The sequence below is a fragment of the Hemicordylus capensis genome, chromosome 4 (genome assembly GCF_027244095.1).
Source record: "Hemicordylus capensis ecotype Gifberg chromosome 4, rHemCap1.1.pri, whole genome shotgun sequence".
NCBI lineage: Eukaryota > Metazoa > Chordata > Lepidosauria > Squamata > Cordylidae > Hemicordylus > Hemicordylus capensis.
This window is the reverse complement of record NC_069660.1, coordinates 94985861-95000560: the sequence shown is the minus strand read 5'-3', so window position 1 is coordinate 95000560 and position 14700 is coordinate 94985861. Positions and strand designations below refer to the sequence as shown.

The 14700-nt window shown below is 41.8% G+C and overlaps 1 protein-coding gene across 2 annotated transcripts in view; it reads left to right on the top strand.

The window, feature by feature from the left end:
• Nucleotides 1-14700, top strand: part of LRP8 (LDL receptor related protein 8) — a 311838-nt gene that overhangs the window by 217965 nt on the left and 79173 nt on the right. For both annotated transcript variants that reach the window (XM_053247668.1, XM_053247667.1), the window contains exon 4: nucleotides 11843-11971. In XM_053247668.1, coding sequence (XP_053103643.1) covers nucleotides 11843-11971 — 129 coding nt within the window. The remainder of the gene's footprint in view (nucleotides 1-11842; nucleotides 11972-14700) is intronic.

Sequence of the window (14700 nt, the reverse complement as noted above, 5' to 3'; positions counted from 1 at the left end):
ACTGCCACACCCAACCCAGCTGTCTCGCTAGAGCTGTTTCCTGCAGCTCTCCCTGCCTTGCCTGCTCAACCCCATTGGGATCTGACCAGCCTGGGCCCTTCTCATCCCTACTGCCCCCTAAAGGGAACAAAAGCCTCAGAGGAGGGATGCCACGCCCTTCTCCAGACTCCACAGGGCCCCTCAAGCAACCAGGTACATGGCATCCCGACAGTACTCTTGAATTACAGAATACTGGTTGACATCCAGACGAGCACAGCACACATGCAGTCTGCTGTGTTCCAGACTAAAGCAGGTGCAGGGCAATTTTTACCTGTCTCCCCTTCCCTCTGAAGCTCTCTGTGACCCCTGAAAATATGCCCATGAGGGCTATGTAACCCTCCGAGACATCTTTTCGGGTGGCACACAATGCTTCAGGGGAAAGGGGAGATAGGTGAAAAATGCCCTCTCCTTTGGGCACCTGCTTTGTTTTAATTTGGAACACAGCATGCACACTTTGTTTGTGCACTGCACTAGCCTTTGTTGTCAGTTCTGCTTGTGGGGATCTCATTGAGCACAAGAAGGATAGATAAATGGGGAGGGCCCCTCACAAAGAAGTTATGTATGTTCATCAGAATGCATACGGATCTCTGGATTGATTGATAGATAGAGATTGGTAGACTTGAGATGGCAGTTGCCCGATGGACCATTTACTCCTCCCTTTTAAAAAAAGTTATACGGCCTCTTGGGTTGAGTAGTGCATTTTCAACATTGCTGGTAGCAGTGTTGAAAATGGGTTCAGGGTGGGTAACAAGAGAGGAGAGGAAAGGAAAGGAAAGGATGTGCTGTCAAGTCGGTGTCGACTCCTCTAGACCACAGAGCCATGTTTTTTTCTTGGTAGAATACAGGAGTGGTTTACCATTGCCTTCTCCCACGCAGTATGAGATGATGCCTTTCAGCACCTTCCTATATTGCTGCTGCCCTCTCTAGGCAGATTGTTTCCCCACTGCACCATTAGGTGGCTTAGCAAGAGAGAAGATGGGGTTTATAGCTGTGAGTACTTAGATTGTATGGCTTATACCTTGAGATAAGCAAATGGGGCTTTTTTAATGCCAGTATCTAAGACAGAGACACCCATCTTGGAGAATGGAGTATGTGTGAATAGTTGACCCTTATGATCTAAAAATAGGACATTTTAAAATGTTCTGATAGTTAATGGGAGTAATAGGGGTATTTCTGAGAATCATTTGTAACAAAGTCCTTCATGTAAATGACTGAGATATTTTGTTGTATAGAGGGGACTGCTTTGATTGCTAGTGAGTTTACTTGATCAATAGTTTTGTTTCATAATCATTCAGATTCTACAGCCAGTTATTCAAATGCAGCATCATTTTCTACAGTTCTGCACTGCACGCAAGTACTGAAGATTTATTAAAATTCCTACATGCCATGCCCTAGAAGTGTTGGTGCTTAACTTGAGCAGTTAGCTGTAGTTGTTTGAGGAGAAGGAGAGAAGCTCTTTGTTCCTGATACTACCCAAGCAGCTGCTAGCTCCGCAGGGAGAAGCGGGGGGGGGGGCGCATCTGTACTTGTCCCCACCCAGACACTCAGAACTAATAGCAGCTTCAGGAGTGAGGTGGATTTACATCAGGGAAAGGGCATAGTAGGAAAGGATTAAATACTCTCTTCTAGAGCATCACTCCCTGATCTTCAAACCCCGCAGGGCTGCAATCTAGCAAGATAAAAACTGTGGCAGATCTTTATTTTGAATCTCCTGCATTATGTCTGGTTTGAGAAGAGCTTATTTTACATTGTCAAATGAAAGAAATCTGGAGGAGTGACCTAGGCATTTATTTGTTCACATATTTTTTCCAGTATTTTTCACCCTGCTATGAATGTCTGTCTGATGTGTTGGGACAGGAAAATCAAAGTGAGATACTAAAAGCTATAGGTAGTTCTGTCCATATACCTTGCTTGTTGAAGGACTTGAGAAAAATAATGTAGCTTAACTGTAACAGATTGAATGGCTCAGGATAGATTTTGGTATCTTTCCCATGTTTTTTCATTATTTATCTCTTGGTCAGTCATGCTTAGCAGACTGTCTTATGTGGGAACTGTGTCTGAAGAACTGTATCAGTGACTTGGCTGTAAAAAATATCTGGTTGTTACACTGGGGAAAGCTTGTGGGCGGTCATTTGTTTTCTGCATTTTAAAAAAAAATGTATAGGAGATATCTCTATGTCACAATACTTTCTCGGAGAATTTTGGCTTCAGAATTTCCCCCACTTCATCTCAAGTGTCAGGCATTTACAGAAGAGCATAAGAAAAGCTCTGTTGGACCAGACCAAAGGCCCAACAACTAGTCCAGCCTCCTGCTTCATGCACTTTTCAACCAGGTGTATCTGAGAAGTCCACAAGTGGGGGAGAGGGCAAACCCCCCTCCTGTTGGTGTTCCCTCACATCAAGGCTAGTAGCTATTGATAGTTCTGTCCTTCGTTAATTTGTCTGATCCCTTTTTAAAACCATCTAGATTAGTGGCCATTCAGCTGGTGGCAGAGAATTCCATAGTTTAACTACACAATGTGTAAAGAAGTGCTTCTTTTTGATGGTTCGTCATCTCCCAGCATTTAGTTTCAATGGATTACCCCAGGTTCTAATATTATTTGATTGTTGAAACTTCTGTTTGATGTCTGCCCTGTAATGTGGAAAATAGTAAACAAACAAAAAAGAGTATTTCTGAGCACATGCAGAGTGCACTGCGTTTCCTGTATAAAGTGCATCCCCTATATGTGGAATTATATGGAGGGTTTTCAGGTCAAAAGATTTGGCCTCTGTACAGTCAGGCACTTTCCAGGAGCCATGCCACCCCTTTCTAGAAATTGACCACTATTTCACAGTCTTTTTCCCAAGACATCTTTGACAACCTGCAGCAAATTGTAGTGACAATGGTGGTTAAATAATTGAGTTTGGAAAATCAAGTCTCTCAGACCATGCAGTAATGTTTAATATCTGCTCATTGCTAGTGATTGAGAGAAAGTCTATGGGCAGTTTCATTACATGGTAATAATTTCCACATGCTTTGAGGAATTCCACAAGAACATGTTTGATATTTTCACAAAACACATCAATAGTAGTATAGCAATGAGTTCTGATGGTAGAAAAACATTCTAAAAGGATGATTCTGGAAGAATATACAGACATGTATGTATGTGTAGCTCTTACTAAGGTTGTTCATATGACCGTAGGGGTTGCAGCTAGGAAGGTGCCTTACCTTCTCCCACCTGATTTGCCACCCAAAGAGGACTCTGCCACCCGCACACCCACACAGGTGTGCTGAAGGAGAAGCAGAGGGAAGGAAGCCCAGCTGCCAGATATCCCACATGCACCATGCGAGCAGCGCTGTCTATTGGGATATCTCCCGGCTGTCATGCTGCTCCTTCCTCTGGCAAGTATGGCTGCTGGCAGCCCAAGCGCCCACATGACCCCGGGCATGAGGTACAAGCTGCCCACACATCCTCTTACCTCAAATTTAGTCTGGGTATAAAAGCTGGGCTACCTGAGGGAGGAGTGCTGGGATCACTCCCAATCCCGGCACTTCTCATGACCAGCCCTGGGTAGGACTGGTCAGGAGAATGACCTCACTATCTCATTACATAATTTTCATTCACTGACTTTCAGCTGAACAGTGATGAGGTATGAAAGCTGCCCAATATTTGATCTGGGATAGCTCATTCACACATGCAAATTGCAGGATGCTACAACTATGAACCCAAGAATATGCATGAACTTGCCATGAGTATGGTACTTTTACCACTAATTGTTTTAGGATCAAGGGCACTTTCAGATCTTATCGATATTGTACTGATTCCCATTTATGTCCCAGTCCCTCTCTACACAAATACGGAGCAACTACTCAGAATAAGTTTGGTTTAGCAACAAGATAGTTAACATTGGTGAATTTCATGGTGTTGTTGTTTGCAAAACACCAAGTGAATAAGGAAAGTAGCATTTCCACTCCACTGGTCCATTAAGATGGAACAGCCAAAGAACATCAAGAAATGAAATAATGGCCACAGTGTGATGACAAACATTCTGGATCAGAATAGATCATTCTGGAGAGCTTCTCCATTGTGGATCATTAAGCATTTTGGAAATCTGGTTGCATGCATGGTTCTCTAGATCATAGCCAATGTATATGCTTTCAGATATCTACTGAATGCATTAAAAGGTTTGGGTTTTTTTCCCCACCCATAAGAAAAATTGCTTGGTGTATTTTGGTATCTTAGTACTCTATTATGAATTATCATTGAATATAGGGCTGTGTCAGATATCTCTACAATTTAGCTGCGGTGGCAGATTCATATTTAAAGAACTTTAGACTAAACTCTGGAGTCTGTATCTTCTTGAAACTGGATTCACAGTTGGATTATCTGGACAGCTGATTGTATGTGCTCATGAAGGTAACATACAAAGGAATTAAACTGTGACAAATGGTCTAGAGCTCATCTTACGCCAAGCTGCTGTTTTCTCCACTTGGTTCCTTGCTTATTGGGCCAGCTGCAGTTCTGAGGCTTGCTGATGCTTTCATTTCTTCTTTCTCAAGAGCAATTACAGGAAGAGTTCATCCTAACCATATGGCTTTGGGCTTTAGAAACAACACATGGCCTTTCATTTGAGTCCTGAAAAGCCAATTGCCTTACAATACCAACTCCCGTTTCTGAGGCCCACAGGTTCATATGCTGGCAGGGAAGACTGAAATTTTCTTTTCTGAAGAGCTTTTCAAGAAGGTCCCTGTTTATAGCTGCACATGTTTGCTGAATAACATTTGTATTTTAAGCTCCTCATCTGGTTTTTCTCAAGCAATGCCCTGTGTGAAGTGGGGGAACAGAGGGTGGTACTCCTACCTCTTTCTGTCCTTTCAGGAATTAGGATCCTTCATGCAATATGGAAAAGAGGTCTTTGTAACAGACCCTCATAGTAAATATGATAATACCCCAAGGATAGGTAGAGGGGTAGGGGTGTGTGTGTGTGTGTGTGTGTGTGTGTGTGTGTGTGTGTAAATACACACTCAGGAGTTACAATGGATACAAATTCCCAAGCACATAACACTAAGTTTACTTTTTAATTCTTTGCTTCAAATCTGAGGGAAGGGCACACAAAACAATGGTACAGCCCAGGCCCACTGTATCTGGAGATGTGTTTCTATCCATGCACACGTTCCCTGGGCTGTCATATCAAAGATGATACCCTGGCAAAATTTCATGCCAGGCCTTCTGCTCTGTTTGGGCCTCCCACCGATTGCTCTGCAGCAGGAGCAGGATGTGTTGTTTCACTAAGGTCTTGTATATAGCGGTTAATTAGAAAAGAGAAATTGTTTGTGTGATGTCAATGCAAGCTATCTCAGACTCCACAACAAGGCTTCAGATGCAGAAATTGAAATATAAAGATTGATCCAGACAGTACATTTTTCCTACACAAGTTGGACTGATGGAAGTACACCTGTTTCACAGGCCTGTCTTATTTGCTGTCTGAGAAAATATCATTGGTACTCCCAATCCTACTCACTACTTCCCAAGTATTTGCACATGGCAAAATAGTCCTGTATGTGTCTGTTTCTTTATAGATTATGTGCATTCTCATATACTTATGAATGAGACATTCGCTGTGTTAAATGGCCTTGGGAACTTTGGCTTTATTCGGTGTTCTGCATCTAATGAGATAGTTCAGTAACTACTGGTCCCATCCTTGTCCTGCTGACATCACCAGAGAGGCATAATAAGCCCATCTTACCAGATAGCTTTCCAGTCTGTTGTGATGATGTGCATCAGGAGGAGCCTTTGGAGGAACCAGGTCTGTTTTAGAAATCATGATAAATGAAAGCAGAATGTTTGAGAGATTTTTTAAAAAGTCTTTTAGACACACTGCAATAGGTGTGTTTCAGATTAACATTTACAGATGCAGAGATAACAATATTTTTATTGAATTTAAAGCTAGATTAGCATAACTGTGCCTTGCGGCAATGTGCTGCCTCAGGAGCTTTCGTTTGCCCCAAATAACTAATAATCATTGTTTCCACTAAAATTGGCAGATTCTTCTGGGATTTTCTGGCTTCCGCAGTTGCATGTGACATGGCGTATTCACTTATATTGTCTGCATTTATACCACAGATCCCGTATTAGAGGACCTCATTTCCCATGAAATCTCTAGTGAATCTAGTTCTGAGGGAAGCTTGGCACCCTGAGGATTGTATTTTTGACTCTAGGATCTGAGAAGAGAAGAGAGTCTACTTCCTAGACTCTCTGGGGCTCTTTTCAGGGTTATAGTGGATCTTCTAATGCAAGTACTAATGCTTTGCGACTGCACAGAAGGTTCCCTAGTCAGGATTTTGAAGGGTTTGTTGATGTCATATGATGTACCAGTGATGTAGCAGGATTAGTGGTAAGCTTCAGTCTTGTGTTTTGGAGTTCTGCCTGGACTCAGAATTAGATCCTTACTCTTTGGGATTGAAGTATTTTATTTTGCTGATAAAGTATAGCTAGCCTAATCTGTCACTAATCCCAGTTAGAATGGCAGGTTAGAGTTCTGAGGCTTGTGATAAGTCTAGTCCAGCCTCAAAAGCTGTTTTTAGTGTGTCCCTCTGGTGTGCCATTCTAGATATTTTTCTGGGCTGTTACCACAGCAAAAGACAAATAGGCTGCTTGCTACCTTCTTGTGCTAATCCATGTTCTCAGAATAAATAAAAAATGGTGTTAAGAATTCTTAACGTAGTAGCGTGAAAGCTGGCCTTATTGTTCAAGATGGCACATTTCCACAAAAGGGGGCCTTTTTTCACGCTCCCGGATGCTGTCTAGCCTGCTATTGAAAAGATCAGTAGGTTTCCCACAAATAGAAGTTGCTGAATTCCATTTTGTGCATGCTTGTAGAGTACCTGTATGGTGAGAACCTGACAAATGGTCTTGTGAAAGCAAATCCATTCTGTTATCTCTCCTTTTTCTTGAATATACATAATGCTTCTGTGCCTGAAAAGCTCAGCAGTGGCACAAGAGGAAGCCAAGCTGTGGGGCGCCAGTTAGGCTCTACAATTTCTCTGAAAGAATTTGTAGTGTTGGTGTGTAAAGAAATCAAGAAGAATGAATGGGCCATTGGCTGTGGCGAGTCAATGGAACCGTCTTGTCGTCTTCACTCTTGTCTCCGTATAAATAAAGCATTGTTGTCCATCCTTGGCATTTGTGCTTCATTGTGATAAATTGGTCTTGATGTGTCTGACATTTTAACCAAGTTTATTTAATGGACTGCATCGGAGAAGGCTGGCCTCCATATACTTTGCATCAACACAATCCTTGATAGTCTTTACAGCAGTCAGTGTCACGCACCTAGTTAACACTCTCTTTCTTCTCAGGCTAGGGAAGATCAGAGTAAGAGAGAGAGAACTATTTTGGTCCTGTAAGTCCTCCAGAGCTTAAAAGTTACAGAAGAACATAAGTGGAGCTGACCTGCATCTGCAGCTATGAGCTGTTCTTCCATGGCTGGTTGCTATTAGTATTGTATCGGCATTGGCTTTTAAAAGAAAGGGGGCACATTATTGTTGGCTATTTTCTTCAGTACTTCTGCTTTGATGCCTCTGCTTGCTTAAGTACCTCTTTTAAATATCACTTTCCCCCTAAGAGCTAAGCTTAAAAGCAGAGATCACGATGGCTCTGGCGTAGGTTTTTAACTCTGCCTAGATTTATGTACTCTCTGATAACTGGTAGCTTCTGCCTATTGCGCTAACTGCTCAGATTTACTTTCTTTAATGTCTCCAATTACTCTACCAATGAGGCAATTAACCCCACGTCCTTCCCTCTTTGTAAATAGACTCCACTTTTACTGCCATTTTCATTTCCACTATTCTTTCAAGGTATTTCTTGCCTAAGGGAGGATTCAAAATGATGCTGAGATTCCTCCTATACCCCTTCTTCCAGGTTGCATTTCACTATAGTTTTATATTTTTATTACTTGTTTGGCTCCCCCCGCCCAAAGCACAAGTTCAAGGACAATTTTGTGCCACTTCACCCCCTGGCCTTTCTGATGGTGAGATTTCTCTTATTATATAGATAGTGAAGACCAATTCCACAGAGACTTATCTTCAAATAAAGAAAGCTCTGCTGAACAATTGTATTATGTTTTGCTGTTGTTTCTAATACTGTAATATCGTCAGTTCTGTCATGGAAGAGTTGCAAGTAAGAGTGCAAGTTCTTCCACATTGAATTGCTTAAGTGCCAAGCTGGGGAAAGCTTCTGTAGTTAGAGGGTTTCCAGATATTATATTTTTCCATGCCAAAATTGCAGCAGTTAGAATACCAAGAAGGTGATATTCTAGTGATGTTGGTCTTGAATATGCTTGTTCAGACATTCATTTAATCTAGTAGTTTGCTACCTCATACGTTTTCTCTGCAGGCCTTTTGAGCGGGGGGGAAGCATTTCCCCTGCACCTCACACATGGAGAAGACTACATCAACACTGACAAACAGTCAGCTGAGAAAAAAATGACATTGACACAGTGAAAAAGGGACATTAAACCCCCAGGCTTCTGAGATTTCAGGACCTGCTACCCTTATATAGGAACTCCTGGCTGATAACCCACAACACAACACCCTGGTCTGAGAAGAATCTAGAAGTGGCTACACATTGAGGCTGTTCTTTTAAAATTTCTGCTATATGAAAGCTTGGAGAATTGAAAATTGAAATTATGGGATGTGTGTGTGTGTGTGTGCAATCATTAGTGGTTACTGCAAAGTAAAATGCAATATGATGGACATCTGAAGCATCCACATCAGTGCTAATCCCACTATGTAGTAATAGTAATGTGACAAATCGATTGCATTGTGTTGGCTCCAAAGAACCCCATGTGTATACTGAAAGCATTTCCACAAGCACAGTCCCTCACATTGTGTTAATTTTGTCCCAGAGGGTCCTCCAACCATCAGGAGAGGCTTTGGGGTAAGAGTATGATGACTGCAATGGGGAAAGAGGTCCAGAAAAGCCCCAGTGCTACGGCCATAATCCAGACAAATGCATGACTACTTATCTTCACCCTTTTAGTATGTTTTTTTCTTAAGAGTGGCTTCCTTTGTATTGTAGCTGAAACTACTTTTTAAACTTTGAGAACTTCAAAAGCAGCTTTCAGTGTGGTGCACTACTTTGGCTGCGGAAAACACCAGGAATGTGCAAACTCTTGCTTACACTTAAAGGGCTCTCTGGTTTACAGCCAGTTTGACATCCAAAAGCATGAACAAGGCTTCCAGAGACGTGCTTTTTGAAGTTTCATATTCCAGTCCCTTCAGCTAGGCATCTATGCTCTCCTTCTTCACAGGGCTTGCAGGGGTGAAAAGATAAGTTCTCTTTTCATCTGCAGAAGTCTTGCATTTCTGACCAAACACAACAAAGTGAGATTAAATGTCTGTACTGTGACATAATGTGTATATATAGGTTAACATGTGGTATATCTGAAATACGTGGACCTAAGGGTACCAACTTCGCTTTGAGGTAAAGGGCTGGATTGGGTTACCTTTCTACTACCTTTCAGGTCTGTGAGATACTGAACTGTGCAATAACTGATCCACTTTAAGAGTTTGAAACAAGCAATAATGGTTGCTTGTCTTTTCAAGGAAATCCACTATTTCTTCAAAAAGGTTTTACTAAGCTAGATTCTGGTGACTTCCATTCCTTAATTATTATTATTTTTTCCAAACTCAGTAAGATGTTTTATTTTAATGAGTGCTCCTAGTGGCCTTTCATTTTCCCATTAGTGCTTGATCACATGATGGGCCACCCAGAATAAGGCCATACAGTGAAGCTGTAGCTGTTCCAATTGCCTCCAAATTGGAAACTCGCTGAGAAAATGTCAGTGAGGGCAGTTCTAGTCACTAGGAGTTTTATGGCAGCAAATGCGAGTAGGGAGGAGGCATCACATCATAGGCATAGCTGCACACTTGATTAATCCCTTAATATCCAGTTCCCTTTGAACTTCAGTGGGAAGCTTATTGTCAGGTAATTCTCACCTGTTAAAAATCAGGCCAGTGCTGCATTAGGAAAAATAGACTTGGCCTATCATAGGTTTGCAAGACCAGCTCTGCATGCATGATCAGTGATAAAAGTAAACTCATGCTGACAGTACCATGTTTAATGGTCATATGAAACAACCCTCAGATTATGCAAGGAAAGGGTGAGAGAGAAGTTGGAATTTGTATCATAGGAAAAGAGTTGGCACCCCCAGAGATGGCAACTTATCTTCTGCAGTGTTGTGCTCATGAGAGGATACTGTCATGTCAAGGCTATTTTACACAATGTTATCTCATCATTCCAGAACAGGTAGCTGGTGTTGACATTGAAACATAAAAAGCTGCCTAACACTGAGTCAGACCATTGGTCCATCTAGCTGAGTATTGTCTACAGCAGATCTCCGAGGCTTCAGGCAGGCATCTTTCCTAGCCTACCTGGAGATGCCTGGGATTGAACCTGGCACCTTCTGCATGCAAAACGGATACTCAGCCACTGAGCTGTGGCCCCGTCCCTGCCTGTGTGTGTGTGTGCGTGTGTGTGCACATGCACCCGCACATCCAAGAACATGAAATGTTCATTGAATTTGGCCATCTATATTACATTTTCACTGCAGGATCAAAATATTATGGAATCCTACAGCACGTCTATTAACTGCCTGTTAACACATTATTGTGATGCAGAAGTAACAATAGCTCTGTTCAGGCATTCAAACAAGAACCGCCATACACCATTACAAGTGCTAAAAGCAGGTCAGAAGTCCCAGCCCAGCACTTCAATCACTTCCCTTATCATGCTGCTCACAGAAATTGCAGTGATCTGGGCTGCTGTCGATCATGGAGGTCCCTGCTGCTATCACAGTTCTGGCGGTTTCCTCTGAAGGAAAGTGCCACTTTTGGCACTTGCAAGTGTGTTCAGTAGCATAATTTTGAACGCCTGAACGGAGCTTACATTGTTGTAGATAGTGACTGACATCTACACTAGCACTGCACTGGTGCAACAGTATTGGCATTTGGACTAATGCCAAATGCCAGTGTGCAAGGGGAGAGGCAATATTTACAAGTCTCCCCTTTTCTCTGAAGCCCTCTGTGCTTCCCAAAAATATGCCACTGAGAGGTTGTGCAGCCCTCAGGGACATATTATGGGGAGATTGGCAAAATCACACCTACCCTCTCACACAACTGTGCAGCGTAAGTCTGGATGTCAGCGACTGTTGCACCAGCAACAGTCAATTGATGTCAGTCAGTGGCATTTGGGAATCAGGCTTATACTCATGATTGAAGAACAGCTTTCTTTTCTTTTTTCTTTTCTTTATCCTACTTCTTTCTTCGATTATATTTGGACTGATGCATTTAGCTACAGTATCTTCTAACTTACACTCTTTTATACTTTTTTTTACGATATATTAAAGTTTTGAGAATATTCTGCCTGCTGGGTTTGGAAGAGATCTCCCTTTTGTAGTGCTGAGACAGTGCTTCGGGTAACAAAAATCTAGAACAAGCCAATAAACACACACAAATTGTGTCAACTAAATCTTTTGCATAATATCTGGGTGAAGTTTAGCCATTCCGGCAAGCAAAGTGGCAGTAAAAGTGTACTCTGATGTTCAGCAATGAAACTGTAGCTTGCTACTAAATTTTGCTTTCAGACCTTTGTGTGAAAAATTTCATTTCCTGCTAAAAGGTTTTTGTTAAGTTGGATTCTCTCTGAATAAAGGTAAAATTGGATGCAACCAATGAACATGTGGCATACTTTGGGGATATCAAACTATAGTATTTTTAATATCTGTATTTTAAAAACATTTTTTTCTTGTTTGATAATTTTTTTAGCCAAACAAATATGTCCAGCTGAAAAAATTAGCTGTGGAGACTCCAGCAACAAGTGCATCCCTTCTTCTTGGAGATGTGATGGAGAAAAAGACTGCGAAAATGGAATTGATGAGGCTGGCTGCACGAATTGTAAGTCTGTATAAGACACTTTTCATACCCACACCAACCTTACCTGAATCTCAGTGACCTAATTATCTGACTTGGTGTCCCTTCTGCCACATTGCCCTCCCTTCCTGCTTGTCTGAATAAATATATTTGTACTGCATATTTCACAATGAAATATCAGTTACAGCAATCCATAATTTCTTTACCATACCTAGTAGGTTTTAAGAAAGTAGTTGAGGAACATCTCATACCAACATTGAACATGGGGGCACACAGGCTACCTAGCCTGCTACAGCATGGCCCTTGAAGTGCTGCCACTGCAATGTTGTGGGGGCTGGAGAAACATGTGATAGGCCCTTGGCTCCTATACACGTTTCCCATTCTAATTATACCTTTAAACTCTGGGAGGTAAAATTGTAGCCACGGAGTCATGCTCTGCAGTACATGATAATAAACAGCTCTCTGGGAGAACATTCTTACCTTGTAAGCACTCTGAGAAATTAGGATAAGCAATTCTGAGAAAGTGGAGGTGGGCTAAGTCATGGGATTCTCCAGTAGGCTAAATATGTCCTCTAGTTCCCAAGTGCTGCAGTAAGGGATTTTTAATACTTTAGTGACAACTTTGTCCTTATTACTAACAATGTCTTTTTGCTACAGGTTTCATTATGTGTTAGCTTGTGCTTGGGGGTGTGATAGGAAGTCAATTTAATGCCAGTCCTTTTCATCCATAAACTGTAGGGGGTTGGATCTGGAGACCCTTCCAACTCTAAAATTTCACTATTTTGTTTTGTGTGTGTGTTCCCGTGCTTCTCTTTCCACTTGGGGCTGTGGGTTTTTCCTCCCTTAAGGAGAGGTACATTTGTCAAATTAAGTTGTTTTTCATCTAGATGAAGTCAACCATATCTCTGCTGTATAAAACTCAGAAAGCTTGCAGAGAGGATTGATTTCCGTCCTTTCTCTTATCCAAATCTGATGAAATCCCTCTAAGCTTATCTACTGATACTCTGTTAACATCCCTGTTTCTTTTCTGTTTAGAATCTTTCCCATCCATGTCCTCTCATCTTTGCGGTGTCCTCCTTCCCTGCTAGGAGGGTGGAGGAAAAATGTTATGTTTCTCTCTTCCTTCTTCCTGAGTTTAGTGGTAGAGGTGGGAAAGTTCCTTTTTTGTTTTACTTACTTGAAGGTTCATTTGCGACTCTCATTCTTGTTCCCTGAAAAGCAAAGCTGCCTGTCGTATTATAGGCTACATCTTTCAACAGAAGGCATCTGAATTTCAAAGTAAATTGCTCCTGAAGATCTTTTTGAAGGGGGGTTCATCAGTGTTGAGAGTAATTTTACGATCTTACTGTGCAAATAAAATTTTTTTTTAATCCAACTGCACCTTACACAATTGGAGAAAGTATCCAAGAAGGTGTCTCTAATCCATATGAATGGCACAGCTTTCTAGGAAATAGTGGCTGATACCCTGACTAGCAGTGTGTGCATACACTACCAGGAGTCCCTGGTGGCGCAGTGGTAAAACTGCCGCCCTGTAACCAGAAGGTTACAAGTTCGATCCTGACCAGGGGCTCAAGGTTGACTCAGCCTTCCATCCTTCCGAGGTCGGTAAAATGAGTACCCAGAATGTTGGGGGCAATATGCTAAATCATTGTAAACCGCTTAGAGAGCTCCAGCTATAGAGCGGTATATAAATGTAAGTGCTATTGCTATACGTGTAACAAAAGCAAGTGTACAACTCTAGCCCCCATGCATTCAAAGCAACGTTGCTCTTTTGCAAGAGTGTGATGCTTTTACTGTGTTGCCTTTGCTCTGGAAGCTATTTTGACAGTGGAAACGCATCCCTGGGGGCCATGTGACCCTCAGGGATGTCCTTCCACAGTCAAAAAATACTTCTGGAGCCTGGGGAGCATACTGTTCTTCCACAAGAGCTCTCATACTTATGAAGCGCAGGTGCTAGCATTGTGCCTGTGATTTGTTAGAAGCATGTGTACACCATCATTCAGGATGTTGGCTACTATTTGTCTCTTTCTTTGCAGTTTCAGTGTTTGTATCTGAAACTTGTGAAAAACTCAGAGCACTCTAAGCTTTGATTAGCAATGGCACCATAAAGAAAAGGTTGCACCATATGTATACAAAGAATCTTTTTTTTTTTAAGATCCTGATTATTTAAAAACAAATATTGTCTGCACCAGAGCACTTGCTGGAGTTAAATCTGATGATAGTTACACAATCCCCTACCCAGTAAACCCTACCATCTGGAAAGAGACTTTGTTTGGCTGGCAGGAATTGTGCCTTTCCAGATATTTGGATTTACTAAGTGTGTGGGATTGTGTAGCCATCACCATCAGACTTTTGCCAGTGACCTGGTTCAAGGGAAGCATTGTGTACCAGCATTCAAATCAAATAACTGTTGAAGAATCCAGCAAATACAACTGCAATTGGTACTTTCTTGTGGGACTGTCGCTGGCAATAATATCATGAGTGGATAGTGCTTGTGACACATAACCAAATGTATAACATTCATTCCCCACACAGCAGTGCCATTTTTTAATCTCCTGCCAATTTCCAAAGGCATTTAATGTCCTTTTTTTTTGTCTTTAGAAGTGAGCATTCAGTCTGTCCAGCTTTCTAGTGCATGCCACAGTAACAAAAAAACCCCAAAACAAACCCCCTTTCATCCAGTGAGGAGTCTCACTAGATTTGTATAGCCCCATTAAAGTGAGTAGGAACTGTACCCCACAGGGAAAAATATG